General features: G+C 39.3%; 1 protein-coding gene across 15 annotated transcripts in view; it reads right to left on the reverse strand.

Annotated features, from left to right (window-relative positions):
- Positions 1-1481: 1481 nt before the first annotated feature.
- The window catches only part of LOC121294572 (myosin-binding protein C, cardiac-type-like), a 40914-nt gene continuing 21673 nt past the window's right edge, over positions 1482-20722 (reverse strand). For all 15 annotated transcript variants that reach the window (XM_041218380.1, XM_041218378.1, XM_041218372.1 and 12 more), the window contains 13 exons: positions 19301-19460; positions 17556-17660; positions 16986-17174; positions 13016-13150; positions 11441-11608; positions 9247-9335; positions 6792-6987; positions 5982-6121; positions 4650-4809; positions 3971-4107; positions 3574-3760; positions 2896-2937; positions 1482-1922 (listed from right to left, as the gene is read on the reverse strand). In XM_041218380.1, the coding sequence (XP_041074314.1) occupies positions 2927-2937; positions 3574-3760; positions 3971-4107; positions 4650-4809; positions 5982-6121; positions 6792-6987; positions 9247-9335; positions 11441-11608; positions 13016-13150; positions 16986-17174; positions 17556-17660; positions 19301-19460 (1677 nt within the window). In that variant the 3' untranslated portion in view covers positions 1482-1922; positions 2896-2926. The remainder of the gene's footprint in view (positions 1923-2895; positions 2938-3573; positions 3761-3970; positions 4108-4649; positions 4810-5981; positions 6122-6791; positions 6988-9246; positions 9336-11440; positions 11609-13015; positions 13151-16985; positions 17175-17555; positions 17661-19300; positions 19461-20722) is intronic.

Below are 20722 nucleotides of genomic sequence, written 5' to 3' on the forward strand. Positions count from 1 at the left end.
AGACCCAGGTGAAACTCAATGACCAGGGTGGGGTCACTGGGGTGTAGTAGGGATGTAGGCACCATGTCGTAACTATGTCACACCCTGACACTGCTGCAGCATCCTGCTGTCGGTCACTACCTGCTGTAGCTGTGCCCGTCTGATGGCATTGCTGGCATGTACTGCATACAGGGAACGGGATGCCAAACCCTTTTAAAATACTTAACCTTAAACCTCTTCCAAAAGCCATTTGAACAGACTTGCTTTTCTCCATTCCCCTTGAGGTTGACTCTCTCTTCCATGTTCTCAACCAATGTTCTTTTCCAAATATGCTGAACACAAAGCTATCTGGGAGCAAATGAAAAACGAACATCAGAGGTGCACAATTCTGGTCCGGAGCCCTCCTTATCTTTCTTCCTCCCATGCCTTTAAAGAAGCCTGACTAAAAGCATATCAAAGTGTAAAAAAAAAAAAAAAAAGCATAGCGAAAGCATTGTAAAGCATAGGAAAGCATTGTAAAGGATAGACTGCTATGGTGAAAAAGGATGAACTATTGTAAATGCATAACCATGGGGAAAAGAATGGTAAACTTTTATAAAGGTAAGTTTAACCTAAGACCGTGTTGGCAGTGCATCTGTGCAGCTTCTGACAGGGTCTCTTTTACTGTGAATTATTCTAAATTACAGGTTATAGCAGAGGCTATGGACATACTAACTTATTACATTCAGCAGGGGGGTTACAACATGTGTCATTAGGAATGTTAGGTCTCAGAGTGTCCAACAAACAAGGAAAACCCCTATAGATTGGGCTCTTCTTGTAGGCAGTTGGGAGTCTCTTGCTTGCCCTACACGGCAATTTCTCAATTGATGCTACCTGATTGGGTTGTTAAGGGGAGAGGTGTATGTTTTGGTAACATCTCTGTTTAAAACAATATTTTGCCTGTAAAAAGGCAGGAAATCTGGCATCAGTTGAAATAACAATGCTATTGACTACTTTTATTAAACAAAATTAAAGCAAAAATAATAAACAGTTCTACATTTTGGCTGCTTTTTGACAGCCACCCACAAGCACTCCTTCCTAAGCCCCAGACTCTCTATATAAATATACATGCTAGATATGCATTGCAGCCTTTTATAAACACACCTGCAGCATTTAAAACCAAACTGGATAATGAATTAACTGAACCACCAATCAAGACCCACAGTCTTCGCCATTCCATCCACATTCTCACATGGAAATGGTATTCAAATCAAGGCTCAAATTCCTGGGTTCAGTTATGATACACATTTCACAACAAAAAAACACATTTATACAAAAAATAAAAGAAACACATTTAAATAGGAATATAAAAGTATTACTGGTATTGATATAGCTGATGGAATAATTACAGGCATGCACACTTATTCTGCAGAGTGAATAAAAACATGAACTGTTACCAACTAAACAAGCTGTTTACATCAAATAAATCACTGTTTAAAAATGAAGAAATAATAAAGATTCACTCAGGATTTAACACATTTTATTTTCAAATGATAAACAATAAAACATTTCATGGTGCCCAACGGAGAGTGAGAAAACAAGAACAGTACAACACAGCCCGAGTTATTGCTTTTTTAAATCAATGAACTCTCTGATAGTTTGCACAATGACATTAGCTGCTCAGCTGTACAATCTGATCATACGGCCCTCCCCTCTGCACAATACACGCAGAATACAATTGCATGCGTTGACCATGAAATCCATCTTCAACTTCACAAACTCCAAAATCTCATTTTGACTTTTCTTCTTTGGCGCGGCACACACTGTTTTTCCAAACACAAATGCAAGCACAGAAATAATGGGAAGGCAAGTGACTGAAATGCAGTCAAATCTGTTTGTTAAATAGTTCGTGTTGCAAAAGATTACACTTCATTTCTCTTGCGAAGTTTCCTTGGCCATATATGCTGAAATGCAATAATAAAATAAATTGTTACATAAAAACGATTGTATTATAAACTGTAACTGATTCTCTGGTCTGCTGTGCTTTTGAATGAACTTAAAGCAGCTTGAGTAAACAAGTTTCTGCTCTATTATACTGCTACAGCTGATATATCCCACTGTATAAAACATTAATTAGCACTTTATGTTACAGGGCATTGAATTACAATGTAATTCAGCCATGCAATTACATTGTAATAACTGGGTCAATACCAATGATTGCTGCTCTTACTTGGTAACTACCATGCAATTGCAAGGGAATGCCATTGTGTAATTACATGGTAATAACATACTATAAGCACAGGTTATTTCCATATAACTATACCCTATTTAACCATGTAAGCACTAAACCCACACAGTTACTACCAATGTGTTAAATGGTTATGTACTTTATACACTCAATTGTGAAGTGCTACAAAACCAGTGATTTACATTGAGCATTCTACATGGCAGTATAAACCTGGCAGGTGTGGGCTCCAGACAATGAGAAGTGAGGCTGAACAATCAGGGCACATCGAGTCATTAACTGTCTAGTACTGTCATCGCCCCTCTTGAGGAGAGATAACATTCAACTAATGCTGGAGATCATTGATTTGCAGTGTCAGGTGCCACTCCCTGCCAGCTTTTACTTGTTTCTGAATTTAGAATGTCCTGTATATTCCGAATTCAGCGTTCAATGCAGTCATTTTTTCCTCAAGTAGGATATCCAGAAATATCAGAATGCATTGCTTTGTCAGTTAAAAATCCTGAAGAACTCAAACTGCCCCAGTGAACAGGAACTCATATGGTCACACTAAGGTCTTAGGGACATTGTCGTATTTTATTGGTAGTGGTAAAGGTCAACACTTAGACGATCTTGCTCCTAAATGATTCAAGTTCTGTCTTTCTCGTACCTGGGTACAAATGTATTGTTCATTTACACAATGTGGAAGAGCTTACCTCGGGGTAATGTTCAATGAGAAGTAGATGATTACAGACGAACTAGAAAAACAAAAGAAATATACTGTGATGGATGTTATAGACAACGAGACACAAAGACAGCAGGTTGACATGGACTGGAGGTTGAAATCAGACAGTGAAAGCATGAGCCATGTGTGGTGAATACACCACAATGCAAATGACAGATATAAGCTTAGCAAAGCAATTCAAATATTTAAATGCTGAAATGAATATTGTGATAATGGGGGGCTTATTCGTTGTTGTTTTTTTAATGAGTTGCATAAGAGTAGGCCTTTTAATAGCAAAACAGTCTTGGTCTAAAGCAATAGGATAAATGACTTCCTTTCCTACACTATACTATTATCCCAATCCATGTTGCCAACTAGACTTCTAACATACATACTATAAAATCCACAGTGTAGTAGCAGCAGAAAAAGAACCCTAGCGACACAACTAGACAATCGCTTCAACAAGCCAGTTTCTTTCTGCATATCTCCCGATCGCTACTCAGAGATATGACAAGTAGATGCATCTAAGACACGAGGAGCATTATAAAACAATTTGATTCTGTTCTATTAAATTAGACCCTGCCCCCCCCCTTAGGAGTACGAGGCTTGAGGGACCGGCCTCGCCCCATTCCCATGTTCCTGTTTTCTCATTGCGGTAAGGGTTACTTACCTCTGACCTCCAGTTTGCACTCCACCTCAGCCTCCCCAAGGTCGTTGATAGCCTTGCAGGTGTACGTGCCCCCATCGAAGGGGCAGGGTTTCCTGATCTCCAGGGTCAGCACACCCTGCTTGCTGAACATGCGGAACTTTGGCTCATTCGAGATGTCCATTTTGTTCTTGTACCAGACCACTTTAGGCTGTGGATTTAAAAAATAAAAAAATTAAAAAAAAAGTAAAAGGTGTTTGACTTAAAAAAGTCAGATTAGCCAGCAGCAATTTCTATCAAGTCAGCCATACACTTAAAGTCAGCTGACTCCTGAGGTCAACTCCTTCCTAGTTCTGATGGGATTAAATACAGACCCCCCCATTCCCTCTTCATCTTCACACACTGAAAAGATATAGTTTACCTTAGGCCATCCCCTCAAGGCACAGCTCAGGGTGGCGTTGTAGCCTGCTATTACAGAGCGGTTCACCAGGGGATGTGTGAACTTGGGTGCTTCAGAAAAGTCATGCTCTTTGTAGGTCGGTGGTTTGTACACAATCCCTGCAAAAGATTCAGAGCTGTTGTTAAAAACGAATAAGAGAAGGCCAAGCAAACTGGAAAACCCAGTGCATTTACACTCACATCACATTCGAGGGTACTGAATGATTACTGTTTTTAATAATGACAACAATTCAGATTTCTATAGCGCCTTTCAGCACAATGATCCCAAAGCGCCACACACACACACACACACACACACACAACCAGTCTGTAAAAATAGAACAATTAAAAACTATTAAAAACAAATATTGACATACATTGGGGTACCAAACTCTTCTCCCTACCTCTCATACCTATTCATAAATGTAAGATGCATCAAAAACCTGGTCTCAGGTACAACTACAAGAAGCTAAGTCAAGCAGACCAACAATAAAGCTAGTGAGTTCTTCAGTGTGACTTCCTGTTTACCTTGGTAAATGTTCCCTTAGCAACAGATTCCATGGCTGGTCATGACAGCATGCTGGTCTCTGTAGTGTAAATCTGTCACTTTGCTGAACTGTATTTTTGTACATGTTTGGTTGAGAAGAAGCTGTGGAGCTCACCTGTTTTCTGGATGTAGGCACTGTCTTTGGAGGTGCAAGGCTCTTCGCTCAGGCCACACATGTTCACAGAGAAGACCCGGAATATGTACTCGTTTCCCATGATGAGGTCTGATGCCACGCAGTTGGTGCGGCGGTAGTGGTCATACACATTGAACCATTCCTGGAGGACATGAGGAGACTCCGTCAATACAGGCCCATTCATCCTTTCACTGGAAAAGGCTTCTCTTACTGCCACAAGTAGTGCCCATCATCTTTCCTGTAAATGCTACTGAACACCACAATTACATTGCTATTTTTGTGTCAATAGTTACATTAAAATAGACAGACTTTTTTGACAATATGTTATATTATTTTAATCTTAAAGGTGTGTGTTTTTCTTACTAGGTTTTATAACGTTGACATTTCAATAGCACAAAGTGCCCTTTGGAGTACATTGACAAACCTGTCTATTCATTTTTACACTGCTTATTCAGATGTGTATATGCACGCACAGGAGGACAAATCCCAGTTATATCTAAGCCAAAAGCGTCCGTTTTAAATTGACAAATGGTTTTTTGAATTGTAATCATCTTGAATCCAAGGGCCAGACATTCCACTGGGCAGAAAATAATCGAGCCAGTATTCCAATATTTGAGTTTAATTTAAACTCGGTAACATGGGCAAGTTCACCAAAGTGCTAACCTTCAAGGTTAACATTATAATCACGTATCCAGACAAATAATAAATCTGCCCAAGGCTGGTAGCTAAGATTAGCATGCTGTTGTCTGCTGATGTTCCTGGAGCTCTCCGCTGTGTGTGCGGCGCAGCTGGGCTCTGCTAGAATGTCAGCTGCGTGATCCAAAACAAATTGTTCAAGTTGAATGCGTACAGAGGTGAAACAATCTCTACCGGTGGAAAATTCCGCTGGGAGTTCACGTTTCATTGTGTAAAATATCTTGGTTAGGCAAAGGCAAACTACTCAACCCTCAATGATTTAACTGCCAACAAAGACGGCTTCTTGCTACCTTTACTCCATTACAACTGATTTACACATGTCTGAAAATCTGACCTTGCCCATGCTTAAAAATATGGTCGTAAACGTTCAGTTGCCGTACTACTTCTGCATTTTATAGATGGAATACTGTCCCTCACCGACAACATGATAAAACTAAATTCAGAGCCTGTGCAGAGTGATACCTCTATTAAAACCCTGAGACAGAGAGATTAATATGATCAGCAATTTTTCTTTAGAACGACGAGGCCGAAGAGCCTCGTCATTCCAGGGGACTGCTGGGGTGACAGAGGTGTTTGTAAATCCTAATTTCAGATGGGTAGGGTTGAAGGTGTACTTGCCATTGTCTTTTTGTCTGCTTTCTGGATGGTGTAGCCTGTAATCTCACAGTTGCCGTTGTCCTTCGGGGGTTTCCACTCCAAAGCCACATTGAAGCCCCACACCTCTGTGATCTTCAAGTTCTGTGGCGGCCCGGGCTTGTCTGAAAAATAAATAAATAAATAAATAAATAACTTAATAATAATAATAATAATTATAATAATAATAATCAAGCATACAAACAAACAAAACATTATACAGTAAATGTGCATGGCTAACCATTTTTTTCCTGTTCTATATTGCTTTAACATTTTAACATTTTAATTGCTTTTAACCATCTTGCAGAATGCAGCTCTAAGAGAATTCAAAATGTTACCTTAGGCAGACCAAGAGAAAGTAATTGGAGTCTGTGAAACAACTGTTTATATTTTTCCCCCATTTATAAACAAAACTTTCTAAGTGTATGACCAACCTTGTCTCTACAAGCATCATTGAGCAAAATATACATGGCTTATATGTCATTGCTGTGAACCATTTTTTAACTCTGCAGAGATAGATAGATAGATATTTGCCATCAGTCTACAACAGAGTAAAATTAAATGTTTCAAAGCACTAAGCATACCTGTATATTGTAACCTATCATGCAGTACCACATTCAACTCACTGAGAATAAACAGACACTGAATGGAACTAAACTGAACCCCTTGAATACTTTCGTGTCATGCAGCAGACACTACAGCCAGAACCACCTGTGTCAGCAATAGCCTATTACAACATACAGTAGAGTCCACTACAAAGCAGCATGCAGTGCAGAGTTATAAGAAAACACCCACCAACGACCTGAATCTGCAGGCTGGCCTTGTCCTCCATGTTCTCGATCTGCACGGCCACATCGTACTTCCCGGAGTCCTTGCGCTCCGACCGGCGGATGAAGAGGATTGTGTCGAAGTCGCTGTTACGGATGCCCACTTGCTTGGGGTCCAGAGCCTCTCCGTCTTTTGTCCAAGTCACTTTGGGCCTGGGCTTACCCTGTGTGGAAAAAAAAAATTAAGCCACAGCAAACACTCCTGCCACCATGTCAGGCTCCTACAGTACATCTCTCTAATTGTGTCAGTCCCTTTCAATTAAAAGGTTCATTTGAAGATCTCCACTCACTGTATAGCATCAGTTCTCTAGTAAGACAGTTTCCGTCAGTCCAAACAAGGTTGATTTTTTTTTTTTTTTTTTTTTTTTTTTATATTTGTATTCAATATAAATGAATTACAATTTGACCTGAATTTTGAGACAATTGGAAATGTCACAACTGAAATGGGAGAGGGTTGATTCAACAATAAAATAAAATCAGTACCAGCATCATCGTTAACCTGTTTTGCAAACCTTGCCTTTAAATTGTAGGTTAATGATTGGGGTTAATTAAGTCATGCCCATTTATTTAATCTGTAACAGGCAGCGGGTTACTGCATTTCACGCAACACAAAACTTATGCAGTCCAATTGTGAGTTTCTTACAAATCACTAATAAAAGAGCTTGCAGATACAAAGGGCATTACAGACAGTGTTTTAAATAATATATTACACAATGTCAAATGCTTGTGTCATTTTTGCTGGAGGGTCATAAAGTCCAACCGACATTTCAACTGACTCTCTCACTGATATACATAGTTTACGTTATATATAATATATATATATTAGTATATATATATATATATATATATATATATATATATATATATATATATATATATATATATACATATACATATATGAATATATGAAAGGCCACATAAAATGATTACAATTCCTTTGAAAACACTTTGAAGCACATGGCAAGATCTCAGTTTAGCAATTCAAATAGCTGTGGTAAATTAAGGTCCTGACGCTCACAGATGGTGCATTATCACCCATAGTGCTGTCTTTTTTATTGCTGCTAAAGAATGGGGCTCATGGTGAGGCAAGGACTGATTTCTCCAATAGCTGCCAAGTTGGTAGAGCATTTGAAATGTCCTTAAAGCAAATACATGTCCTCTATAGTATGTCTTTGGTGATTTATCTTTAGCAACTGACTGACCAGGAACTAATATTAGAGTTAAACAGTAAATCACATGTCTGCCCTTTTGTTTGGGCTTTAAAACACATTAATAAAAATGTTGTCATGCAGGTCTAGAGTTTCAACATCAGCCATTCCCCTTGTAACAGTGATCTACATTGAAGATATAATATACAAAATGTCTATGTGTATATTGGATACCTCTGTTTTCTGACAACACCCACCATTGATAAACATGGACATACAGTCTTTATTTGCAGGTGAGGCCTGGACAGTATCAAAACTAACTCATTAACTTACTAGTAAACGAAATGCAATAGCTCATATCGCATTGTTTTATGCAGATGCATTCCCAAAGGTCTTCAATGTCATGAATCTAGTTTTGATTGCAGAAAGCCTCCAGTGCTCATTTAGAGCCTTTTCCTTGGACCAGGCAGTAATATAAAAGCACATGCGTTTGCTGGTGAGATGTTAAGCTAATGTTTTGAGAGGTCTGTCCCGTTTAATGGCAGTTTTGCAGTAAATCTGTCGTTTCTAATGGCTGTTATGAATACCAGTCCTTCAGCAGCTCTAGATGAGATTTCATTAGGCGTCAAGAGAGATGCTAGTGCCGGTAATAAATACAGCCCTACATGTGTTACAAGGATCTCATTTCAGGGTGTGAGGTCCCCTTTATATATAGCTGTCAGAAAGCACAAAACCATATATAAAGCACACACAATACTAACTCATGTCAGCAGATTCCATGTACAGGGCAACATATAATACAGTACAACACTAGATTTTGTATGTTGAAGGTAAAAGCTAAAAAGGAAGGAGACACTTCAAAGACATTTAAAACGAAGCGATTAGACATATCCCACCTCTTAAATCACTACGTTGCCAGTGGGTTGGGTTGTATACTAGGCTTTGGGACACATTTTCAGTCTTGTGTAGTAAACACAAGTGGATTACCATTAGCTGATGTGGTGGACATTGATAGCAGGTGGACATTTCTATTGCCAGTGTGTTGACAGTTTTCTTCTACTGACAATATGCTGCTAGGATTAGTATTCTTCATTTACACGTCTTTCAGTGGATCTTACGCTGTTATGGAGCTGTGGTATGTTGAGGTGTGTGAGTGCAGTGTCTCCACAAGAACATCCATCAGCATAAATTATAATACTGCGAAAAATAAGTCAAGTATCCTGAACAATCTAAAATAATGATTTTTATAACATACGTGACTGAATGACTGCTTACCTGGAAAGGAAGGACAATGTTAATTGTCTCTCCTACTTTTTTAACCACAGTCTGGCGGAGGTTTCGAGGAATCCAGATTTTGGGGCGCTCTAAGAAACAAAGGCACAAATCACAGTTTGAACAACAAAGCAGAGAACTACAGACTACAACTATAAGTGATGCCACCTTTGCTGAACTGACAAGGGTTCTTGGTGCTTCACAGACAACTCTGCAATGTATAAACATCAAAGACAATGTATAAACATATAGACAGTGTAGTCTTAGTGATGGCTGATGCTTCAAACCCAGATGGCCCTGCAATATTCAGGTCAGGTGTTCTTCTTTCAGCACTGATAAGCCCTCGACATTCAGGATTTTGGTCAAATCCTCAAAAGACACTCTTTCGGTATGTTTTGTAATTTTGGATTTGTGCACATCCCAGGTATCAAATTACATTATGTAAAATAGTTTTCATGGGATTATGAATTCGAGGTATAATTAAATCTGAGCTATATATGTCCTTTATCTGAATAGGCCAAAACAACAGATTTAAGAGCATTAAAAAAAAAAAGAAAGTTTATTACATTTTGACGATAAGTTTTTGTATTAAAAATACAACTAAAATAGGTATGGCATATGAGCTTAATATCTATATAGCTCTGATAGTTCAGCAATAAAAACTAAAATGATGAACCTTTTTATTAGGGCAAGCATGTGATATTCCCTGTGGACCTGGAGTGGGATCCCCCCACTAAAAGGGTTTTCAATTACAAGCTGACGCATTTAATTAGGACTGGACAGCCACTCTGAGCTTGAATAAACACATTCATGGCAACAGCATGAAAAGTGGGAAGCTTCTGTTTGTCATCCGTCCACGCTTGCCCAGGCTCTGGTAAGTCGCTGGATTTTTACTAATTAGCTGAGTATCCATTTCCCCCATTCCGATCTCCTCGGTGTTCCGTTGAGCCCTGTGGAATCAGCCACAGAGCAACAGGTGGGAAAAGTGACTTGACAAACTGAGAATGTGCAGAGCGGCAGATTTCTTAGTCTCCCGTTGATTTTGGACATGTAGTTCACTGATCCTAATGGAGTATTTGTGCCAAATACAAAATAATAAACTGCAAAAGAACACATGCTTGGATTGCTTTTCAGGTTGAATGAGGAATAACAAGCGGCAGGTGATGCTGCTATTAATGGCAACATTTAAAACTTTATTTTTATATTTTTTCTCCTATTAAATATATTACCTATTATGTGTGTTCTGTATGAGCCTGTTTAGATTTGTTTGCTAACTATTCCAGCTTCTGAAAAGACTCCTCAATGATGACTGAGGGGGCAACGAGATGGGAAGGATATTAACGTTGCACAGGCTTCAGTGCACAACAGAAATATGCTTCCTCACAATTTTCTGTTGCAGGAATGAGCATTTTGGCTGTCAATGCCTGTTCAGCTCCCAATGACAATTGTATTCCCTTAGTGTAGGTGATATATGTTTTTGTATCTTCTCAGCCCAGCTTTTTCTTTTTTTCTTTCTGACTTGGTTCCTATGTGTCTCCTCAGCAAAAGCAAAGTTGCTTGAATTATGCTTGTTCCAGACAGGGTCTTCTTGTCCTATCATCTATCAACACCTGCTTCCCTCCTGTCAATCTTCAACGCTTAGTTCACAGAGCAATAGCAAAGGCACCAGTTTGAGTCTGTCAATCTTGTATGTCCTGTTCTTGACTGAGATGATCAGCTTTCAAAGTGTAATGACTTTATAAATGATTTATTGCATGACATTAGTAAGACTAATCTTAACTAGAAGAGATGTCTAGTGTAGCACCATTACCCTCAATAGTACTTTGTATTAAAAGTCCAAATTCATTTTGATCATCTCTTTAAAAAAAAGAAAAAAAGCTATTGGGTGTGCTAAGTAAAACCAAATCAGTTTTGTAGGAGGAAACGTTCTAAAGAGGAATGGGATTCGCTTCACATGGCTGTAAATGACTCAAAACAAAAGACGTTCAAATGGATTCTCATTGCGATGACCGTCAAGTAAATACTTCATACTCCCTGTACACTACGCAAAAGTGATTAAACTTCCCCACTGTAATCTGTGCTTTTAACATGGTTTGCCATGTTTTTAAATATGCTTTACCATACCTTAATGTCTTTACAACCCTTACTTATGCATCAGCTCTGCTTTCACTGCACTTGTGTAAAGCTCGGTACATACGCATGATCTCGCGGATTGTCACGGGCTGGGCCAGGGTCGCCGGGGCACTCGCTCCAGCCACGTTGATGGCTCGTACGCGGAACTGCATCTTCTCCCCCGTCGGGAGGTTTTTGATGTTGACGGAGGTGCGCTCAGTCAGGCCCTCGAAGGCAGGCACCCACTCATCCGCTAGGGAGGCAGGCAGGGAAGAGAAACACAAAGATGAGCCACCAAATACATCCATGTGTTAAAAACTCACGCAAGAGGAGCACCCGGTAAGAGCGGTACGGTTTTACATACATTTTTATACCTTTGATTCACCCATAACTATAAAGCAATGAATTGTAACCCTCAAAAAAACTGCTTTTTCCTTTAAAAAATGTCTTTGCTCTGCCTTATTTAAACTCCTTGGGACTGGAGCTATTCTGGCATGGAAAAAATACTGAAAGAAAAACAAAGACAAATGTTTCAGCTAGAAGTCTTTTTCAAGGTCTTCTCAACTTAATTAACTTATTTATTATTCTTGATATAGTCTTGTTATATACAGTACAGAATAGCCATGGCTCTATATATCTAGCCTGGTTTAGAATAGTACAATAAATCTTAACAACATAAATAAAAATAAACACATTAAAACATCTAAACATGGCTCTGAGTGTAAATTGCAATACAGGATTACATTTTATACCCAAGTCGTAAAATAAAGATGACACTGGTGTAATAGCAGATAAGCGGTGACATTTCAGATGGTTTATAAGCTAACAAACTTGGACTTGGATCAAGTGCGATTGAAATAGAATAATCCAATTACATTGCAGCAATGTTATATTGATCATAAAACAATAAATCTAGTTTATTATTATAAATAACTGGGCCAGAAGCGTAGTTGCTCTGCCAAATAGAATTTCTATTTAATACAATTTGGAATTTCCTTCCTTTTTATTCATTTTAGTGGTTTGGAAAAATGTAAATATTTCGAATGGCTGTTTGTTTGTTTTTTTCTTTACTTTGTATTTCTCTTTAGCTCAAAAAATGACATTGGGTGTATTTCAATGATCTAACCTGGATTTGAAACAATATTGGATTTTTTTTTAAATTTCTGGCAAGTAGCGTGGCCACCTCTGAGGTAAACAAAACCAGAACATTGGAACAGAAGGGCAGTTGTTAGAAGTGTAAACTCTCTAGAATTTCTAGAGTCATCCAATAAGTAGCAGTGATGAGATTGCTATTATAGTATTAACAACCAGTTAATATTGTGCAGTAATATTACATGAATTTATTTAACATGTGCTCAATTTACAGGACTGGCATTGTGCTCCTGCTGTCTCGTCCACAGGAATAGAAGCATAAAATAAAAAACGGGAAAAGATTAAAAACCACGATCTTTTAGGCAATTAAAATCCCAGGACACCTTCCTCAAAGCCAAGACAATCCAGGGAAAGCAGGAATGGGGCCAGCTCCACTGTGAAGCTTTCCTCACAGTCCTGTGTGCACACCTCACTCAGTGTTCACGCTGAACACTATTGTGCTGAGGTTTCAGACCCAGGCTTTCCACTAACCCTTTACATTGTGTTTGTTCTCAGCTGGAACACTTACTGCCCTCCTTGCAGTACTCCACAGTGTAGCCGTCCAGCCCTGCTGCCCCTACTCTCTCCGGAGTTCTCCATTTCAGGGAGATGGAGGTATCAGTAATGTCATCAACAGTCAGGCAATGGGGCTCGCTGGTGGGAGCTAAGGAGCGAAGGAGAAACACAGATGAACAGAGAGGAGAAACACACTTTATTTCACCTGGAAAAAGAGGATAGTGCCACCAGAATGCAGAGGCTTGTATTAAACTGTCTTGCTGAAACAGTGGATTTTAAATGAGCATTGCTTGATAAAAAGCAGTAGATAAGTGCAAGACAAATTAAACGCCATAAACCTAAACTTAACCAGCTGAACTCTCACCCTACCCTAACCATAATGCACAAAAGCAGTTTAGTTCGTTTGTACTCCACCTTACATAACCAGGAGAGAGGCTTCTTCAGGGCTGGAGGGTTTTTACATACAGCCCTGCACTATTTTAAAACATCTCTCATTGCGTCAAATAGTTAGGAGGTAAGTATAGTGAGGAGTTCAGAAGTGACTCAAGGCCCCTGTCCTATTTTTCCTGCAGATCAAAATCTATTTTTAGCTGGTAAGCGAAGTCCTCTCCAGCAACTACTTGATTTTCTCTTGTTTGGTAGACTGCAGTAATAAACTGCTGCCCAGCAGGGGGAGCCCTGGGTGCCTCAACTCCTTACTTATTCCTTATGGTGGCAGGAGTCTGTTTCTACAGAGACGAGACAGGTTACAAATAATCTGTATGTAGGTATCATCTGTGGCCTTAGGTCCTGAAAGGGGTACGACCATTAGGGAAGAAGTCGAGATTTGGTTGTGATATTTCTTTTGGTTTGCTTTTGACTTACCAAAGGAGAACCACCCAGGTATATTTCACACGTCTGCATAAACCACAGTCCATGTTGTCATGAGAGAGCCCTCCACCTGTACTGCACAACAGCTAAAGATAAAGCAAGCCTGCCTTGCACGCTGTCCTAGGCTAATATAATATACCATGTGTGGATTTGACATCATTGTTGAGGGCTTGGCATTATGCTTGCACATACGGTATTCAGAATAATCTGTCAATTTAATTTCCCATTCTGATTCTGTATTTTCATTACAAGTACAGTATTTAAAGTACTAGCCTAGACAAACGTTGTGGAATTGTGGGAAGACAAGCAAGAGCAGATTATTCTGCATAGGCAGCATTCACAAGTGTAAATATTTATTCTGAACACTGAAGTATTCATAACAATGCACAGACATGATTCAAAATACAGAAAACCAGCCTATTATATATTATTAAAAATAAATAAATAATATTAAAAAAATACGTTCCAGATTTCATAAGCCTAATATTTCCAGCAACTTTTAAAGTACATGTGGGCTGGGGTATACTTTAAATATTATATGGTGGTGCTCAATCTTATGAGCTTCTGTGAATTTGAGCAATGGTGGCAATGTATGTGATGTCTATCTTTAGACAGCTAGCTGTTCTAGGCTAAAGCATAGGTATTCTATACCAACATGTAGATTAAGCTAAAGATGCCATACAATCTAAATCTGCAAATAAAGCAACTTAAACATCCAGCGCATAATGCATAACTCTTCATAATGTAATACACACAGGTTACTGCAGCAGGGATCAGATTTAATAAGAGTTTGCTGTAGCGCAAAGTTGAAATAAAAAACAAAATCTGTACACAAAATCTAAACAAATCCGTCCAAAAAGCTTTTAAAGAATCCCATTTAGTAAATAATATGAGTATACTGTACTCTTCTATTTGTTATTTGGGATAGTTCATGCACAAGTTATTCCCCTTTACACAGAGCAGCATCTCAAGATCAAAGGAGTGCATAAAAGGAAATCCTACTGCCTATGGGTTCTGGTTCCGGTTCCGGTTCCGGTTCCGGTTCCGGTTCTGGCTGCGGCTCCTCTGCTGTTTTCTGTGGTTCTGTCAGAGGTTCCTCTGCAGTGAAGGCCTCTCCCTGAGCAGGGGTTTTTTCAGATCCTGCAGCCTCCTCCGGCTGTGCAGCAGCTGGTTCTGATTCCTTCTCCTTTAAGGGTTCGTCCGGGACAGCCGCCGCTGGTTCTTCTGCCTGCACGGGTTTCTTTTCGGCAGTTTTCGGAAGCTTGGGTTTCGTCATCGTTGTTATGAAATTATTTCTTGAATATCGCAATCTGGTTACGCAGTGAGGCTGCACCAGCACGACTCGTGTCCCAAAGACTGACAGTCACTAACCTCCAGCTGGACCAAGCAAAGCCTCCCCGCCTGTTCATATGTGATTATTTATAGAGAGAAATGCTAGGGATACTTTCCTAATCAGCTGTCTTTGTGACACTCCGGACTACTGGATCAGACAGGAGCTGGTTCAGATATTTCAATATTTGCACCCAATGGGTTTTAAGATAGCAGGTGAAAACTGAGCAGGGTAAAGCACCCAGCTATGTGCCTCACAGCTTCCACTTCAAACCCCAGAACAGCCTTGCCTCTATACATAGCAACAGCCAGATAGTTCATCATCAGGAATACCACCAAGAAAAATATTAAAAAACACGCATGCATATTTTGCCAGATTTTACAGTCATATCTATATTATAACTGAAACCTTACACATGTCGTGTAGTAGTTTACTGTAAATATGTTGATTTATTTATTGCATAATCTGATTATTATATCCGTTTCATGTTTGTTTTAACGTTCACAACAGAAAATAATACACATGAGAATGCCAGTGAAAACACGCATTGCAACGTAACCCATAAGGACCGCGATTGTATTAACACAATCATACTGAAGTGGGATTCTAGAACATACTTCGTCTTTATTACCTGATCTATTTGATTTAGAGTTATATTAGAACATTTATTCTGCCTCATGTGTTTTAATATATATATATATATATATATATATATATATATATATTTATACAACGTTTTTACATCATTTATAAATATGAAGAAACGAGTGGATATAAGCAGATAATATTTCACGAAACTAAATTTATCAGGAAGGTTTTTTTTTCCTTATTACCCATAATTATGGAATGCATAACTGTTATTTTATTTATAAATATTTATTTTGAGAAAATAATCGAGAGTAGTTAGTGTCCATTTGCCCAAATATCAATATTTTTCAACAAAACTTATCGAGTTTTTGTAAGGTCCCTCTTTTTTATGCATGTATCTCTAAGCAAAATATATATAAAAAAAAAAACACAACATAAAAAAAGAAATATTGTGTTGAAAAAAAAAATTGATTTTTAGTGAATTTTTATAGGAAGAGAGTCAAATACAGCCAAAAAATACAGCATCCCACTGAAAAACACTTGGTCCTGAAAGGGTTAAGAACGGCTCAAGTGTTAGTTTAGTGAAGGATAGACACGGTTTGAACCTCAACTCTTATATATTTTGATGACATTTAAACTTCCAGTCAAAGTGTCACAGGGATAAATCACATTCGGGAGAAACCCAAGTGTGTTACTGACAGAGGTTCGTCAGAGCACTGTCCTGTGGACCAGCTTTGGGCGACGTCTATAAGTGATGTCCCATCTGGTTAAGAAGACTCTTCACCCTAATCCCCCCCACCCCCACGTGAAGATTTGAAATAAGCTTGCAGGCTCACATGATTTCCAGATACAGATATCTTTGTGCCAGCTCATTTTCACTTCACAATTTGCACCGCGTTTCCTAAAGGAGACAATTACTTGGTAATGTTACCAAATTCTTTCTTTTTTGAAAAACTCCAAATAATACATGAAGGGCTCTTAACTGCGACTAAGTGTGCCGCTTGTTTTTTTGAGAGCATTGCACGGTTAAAATCATTCTTTTCTTTTGTCAGAACATGTGCCATTTGCCTTTGCAAGCTCCTAATGTTTTGAAATGCTTATTTGGGGTTTTTGTTCCAGCAGATGAAAGAACCACTTACGCCCTCTTCCAATAGGAGCTCTTTGACGAGGCAGCAAAGGGGATTAACATGCTTACCAATCGGCACAAAGGGCTGTGAAGGGGCACTAGGCCGGGACATGCCGATGGCATTCACAGCGTAGACCCTCATCTCATAAGCCATGCCCTCTATCATCCTTTTCGCCTCATAGGTCAGACCCTTGTGTGGGTCAAAGTTGAGCCTCATCCATCTGTAGCTCTTCTTCTTCTTTCTCTCCAGCACGTATCCTGAAAGGGAATATTCAGTCGGTCAGTCAAGAGCATCTCTCACATCCCTATAAAATTGTGATCCAGCAGCCGTAGCCTTACCCTATACAACTCCATCTGACAAGCTGACTTCAGTGTGTCACCAATAAACAACAGTTCAATATTGGACTCTGTCATTTTTGTATTGCTGTACAATGCGTAATGACTTCTTGTAAATATTTGAATACTGTACGTAAAGCCGACTTACGCCTGTGTTAGTGTTCAGTTTCATATAGTTTTATCCCCTAACGGAGGTTGACTGTGTTTGAATTACGGCACTCTGCACTACAACTGCAGTATTGCAGGTTAAGAAACAATGCTCTGAAAATTGGTAGCTTTGCTGTTGAATTTCCATGTCGTTACCCAGAACTGGTTGGCCTCCGTTGAACGCGGGTGGTTCCCACTGGACATTGCACCAGTCATCACCCAGACTGACAATCTTAGGGGCCTGGGGGGGGTCGGGGACATCTGGATAAAAACACACACAAACAAGACAAGTCAATGCACCGCAGATACAATGGAGTGGACAGCCATGTGGTATACAGAATAACACCACAATGGGAATTACTGTATGAGGTTTTAACTTCACACCGGTTGGTTGTAAACTCATTAGAACCTACTGGGATGTAACTAATAAAACAAGTACACTATATATATATATATATATATATATATATATATATATATATATATATATATATGTACTTGTTTTATTAGTTGTTGTTTTATATATATAATTAGAAAAACACTAGCAAGTCAGTACTGGTTGATTGGGGTAACGATTTTTGCAAAGTTAATGGTTGCTCATATTGAGAAAGCTCCCTTCCGTCAGCACATTTCTGAATATTACGGTTAGAATTCGGACATCCCTCAAAATAATAGCAGAGCTGCAGTACAGGGACATAAGACACTCCAACAGTGGTCAGGTTTTAATTGTGAAGAACTCATCAAAATCTGGTTGATTGGGGTAACGATTTTTATATGTGCTAAGCCCTGTACCATTTTTAAGATTTATTAGAACCTAAAATTATAATTAGAGAGAACAGCATGGCTGGGCGTACTGACCTCAATGATGGTATTTAAACTCCAGAACTCCACGGCATGTGTGTCCTTAATTGGGATGTATAACCCTCCCTTCAATAGCCACCCATTGCTTCCACTTGTCAGGAGAGTTGAAATACTCCTCCTCACTAAAACAATACCCTGACATTTAGCAGACAGCAGGTGTTTGCATAATATTCCCTCCATAAATGTGCAGCGTGACCAGCTTTTAAAACGAGAGCGTGCATGGGTCACGTTATAGGATCAAAGGTACAGGGGGGTCATTTCAAACGTGATTGAGCACACAACAGGCTTGGTTGTATCATCTGCACGTCATTTGCTAGACTTGGGAATGTCATCTGCACGTCATTTGCTAGACTTGGGAATGTCAGCTGCACGTCATTTGCAAGGGTTAGAGACCCTTATAAAAACAACACTGGAGAGAATCAGTGCTGGCCAAGGCATTGGAGAGATTTGAACATGGACGGACGGAATATGCTGATGGCCCTTGTCATACCAATGCAATTTAGTTCAATTTTCAGTTCATTACTTATGGAAGAACATGTCACTAGTGCAAATTGATTCTCTAGGTTAGATTGCATAAGATCATAGGATGGCTAATGCAGAGAACAGGTTAGTACTGCAAATTTTAAACCATGACTGTTATAAATGTTACCAACTGGTTATTTGAGGGACTGTAAAGGTTATATAAACGTGTATACTTTAGTTTTCTCCTTTTCTGCCTGTGTTTTTCTTTTTCTTTTTCTGGGCCAGACAACTGGTATGCATAAGTACAGATCAGTCAAATTTTTTTTTTTTTTTAAAGTCTTGCTTTCTAGCATTTGTTCTACTAATGGAAAAAAAGAAAACGGATTTCTGAAGCACAAATCAACTTTTATTGAAAGAAAAAAAAATCAAAGTAGGTCATTTATTCTAATTGCTAAATAATCAATTTAATTTAAAATGAAAAGGAATAAAATATTTGGATCTGTTTGTGATGCGGTGTGCGTGTAAGGCTTCTTTTTAGGTACTATCTGCAGGCCAGCAGATGAGCATCAGATACTCACCCACGACTTTGACAGTAATGTCGGCGGTATCCTCTCCAGCAGGGTTCTTCACCAACACGGTGTAGACCCCCTCGTCCCCTCTCTCTGCCCCCTCTATAGTGAAGATGCAATGATCCTTCAGGGTCTCCACATGCACACGGCCGTCTGTGTCAGAGATCACCTGAGTGAACACGAGCAGCAAGAGTCACACCAGACCAACACCACCGCCGTCTCCACGCTCATCACGTCAAAGTCGTGCATTCACCGTTGGATACAGTTTGCTGTCCAGTTGGTTAACTGATATATGTGGAAGGGCTTTATTTCTTCCCTGAAATTCAGTTTCTAAAGAACATCTTCTGTGGCTGGTTTCATTATCACTAACCTTGGACTGACTCATGTTATTTCAGGTAAGGCAGTCCAAGACTAGAGCTACTTGGGGATTGTGAAACACGCTGCTAGGGTTTTATTTAATGAGATGCCATTTTCTGCCCCATGAGATGATAAGTAGAGTTTTGTTTTTTTTGTGTTTTGTTTTTGTAGAGCGCTCAAAATGAATCAGGTCTTAATGGTGTCTCAGACACCATGTTACTATCAAAAGTGAGTGCTGTATTACAGTATGTTGTGTGCATCCAAAGAATCAGTGAAGAAAATGAAGAACCATAATTATGAGGGAAAAAAGGGGAGGCCCTGTGGGCCATCAAAGCCCCTGCAAATTTTAGCACCAAGGCAGTTTCCAAAAAGTTTTAACCAGTACTACATCTTTCTGAAGAGTTTCACTTAATGTATACCATCATGTGAAGAAATGCTTTTAATTGAATGTCATGGATAACGTATTATTTAGGTAGCATCGATAGGGTACTAATCTATACCACTTACAATGTCAGCAGCCCGTCGTTCAGATCATCTGAATCAGTTCAGTCTCGTCTCAATGCAGCATTTGCAGTTTCAGAAGCAGTATGTATTTTAAACAGTAGGAGTTACTCTGCTCTAGGAACCATCACTACTGCATTACCTTGGTACGCTTTTACCCATTCTTTCCAGAGTTTTCGTGTCGTCTTTAGGTAAGATATTAAAAGCGCTCACAAACAAACCAAGCATACTGCACCTGGTACCTTGTTAAAGCATGTGCCGGTATATACAAAGAAGCCCACGGCTCTCGTGGTCATTTTCAGAGCTGTCCTTTGTTGGGTATGCAAAACTTTCATTCAAGGGCCATGGGGTCAATATGTTTCCGTGCAGAGCCATCAATCTATACACCACACGTCAGGAAGCGTGGTATAATATTTCATTTAAGCATAGCATGTGCCTATCAATGGAGCTTCCGAGGGTATAGATAGAGAAAACATGCAAAGTTTTATGACCTGTGAACCCTCCTGCCAGGAGGCATACTAGGAGCTCCCCTGCTGAGTTACAAGAAACTCCAAATGGAACATAACCTGAACA

Source organism: Polyodon spathula, chromosome 19 (genome assembly GCF_017654505.1).
Source record: "Polyodon spathula isolate WHYD16114869_AA chromosome 19, ASM1765450v1, whole genome shotgun sequence".
Lineage (NCBI taxonomy): Eukaryota > Metazoa > Chordata > Actinopteri > Acipenseriformes > Polyodontidae > Polyodon > Polyodon spathula.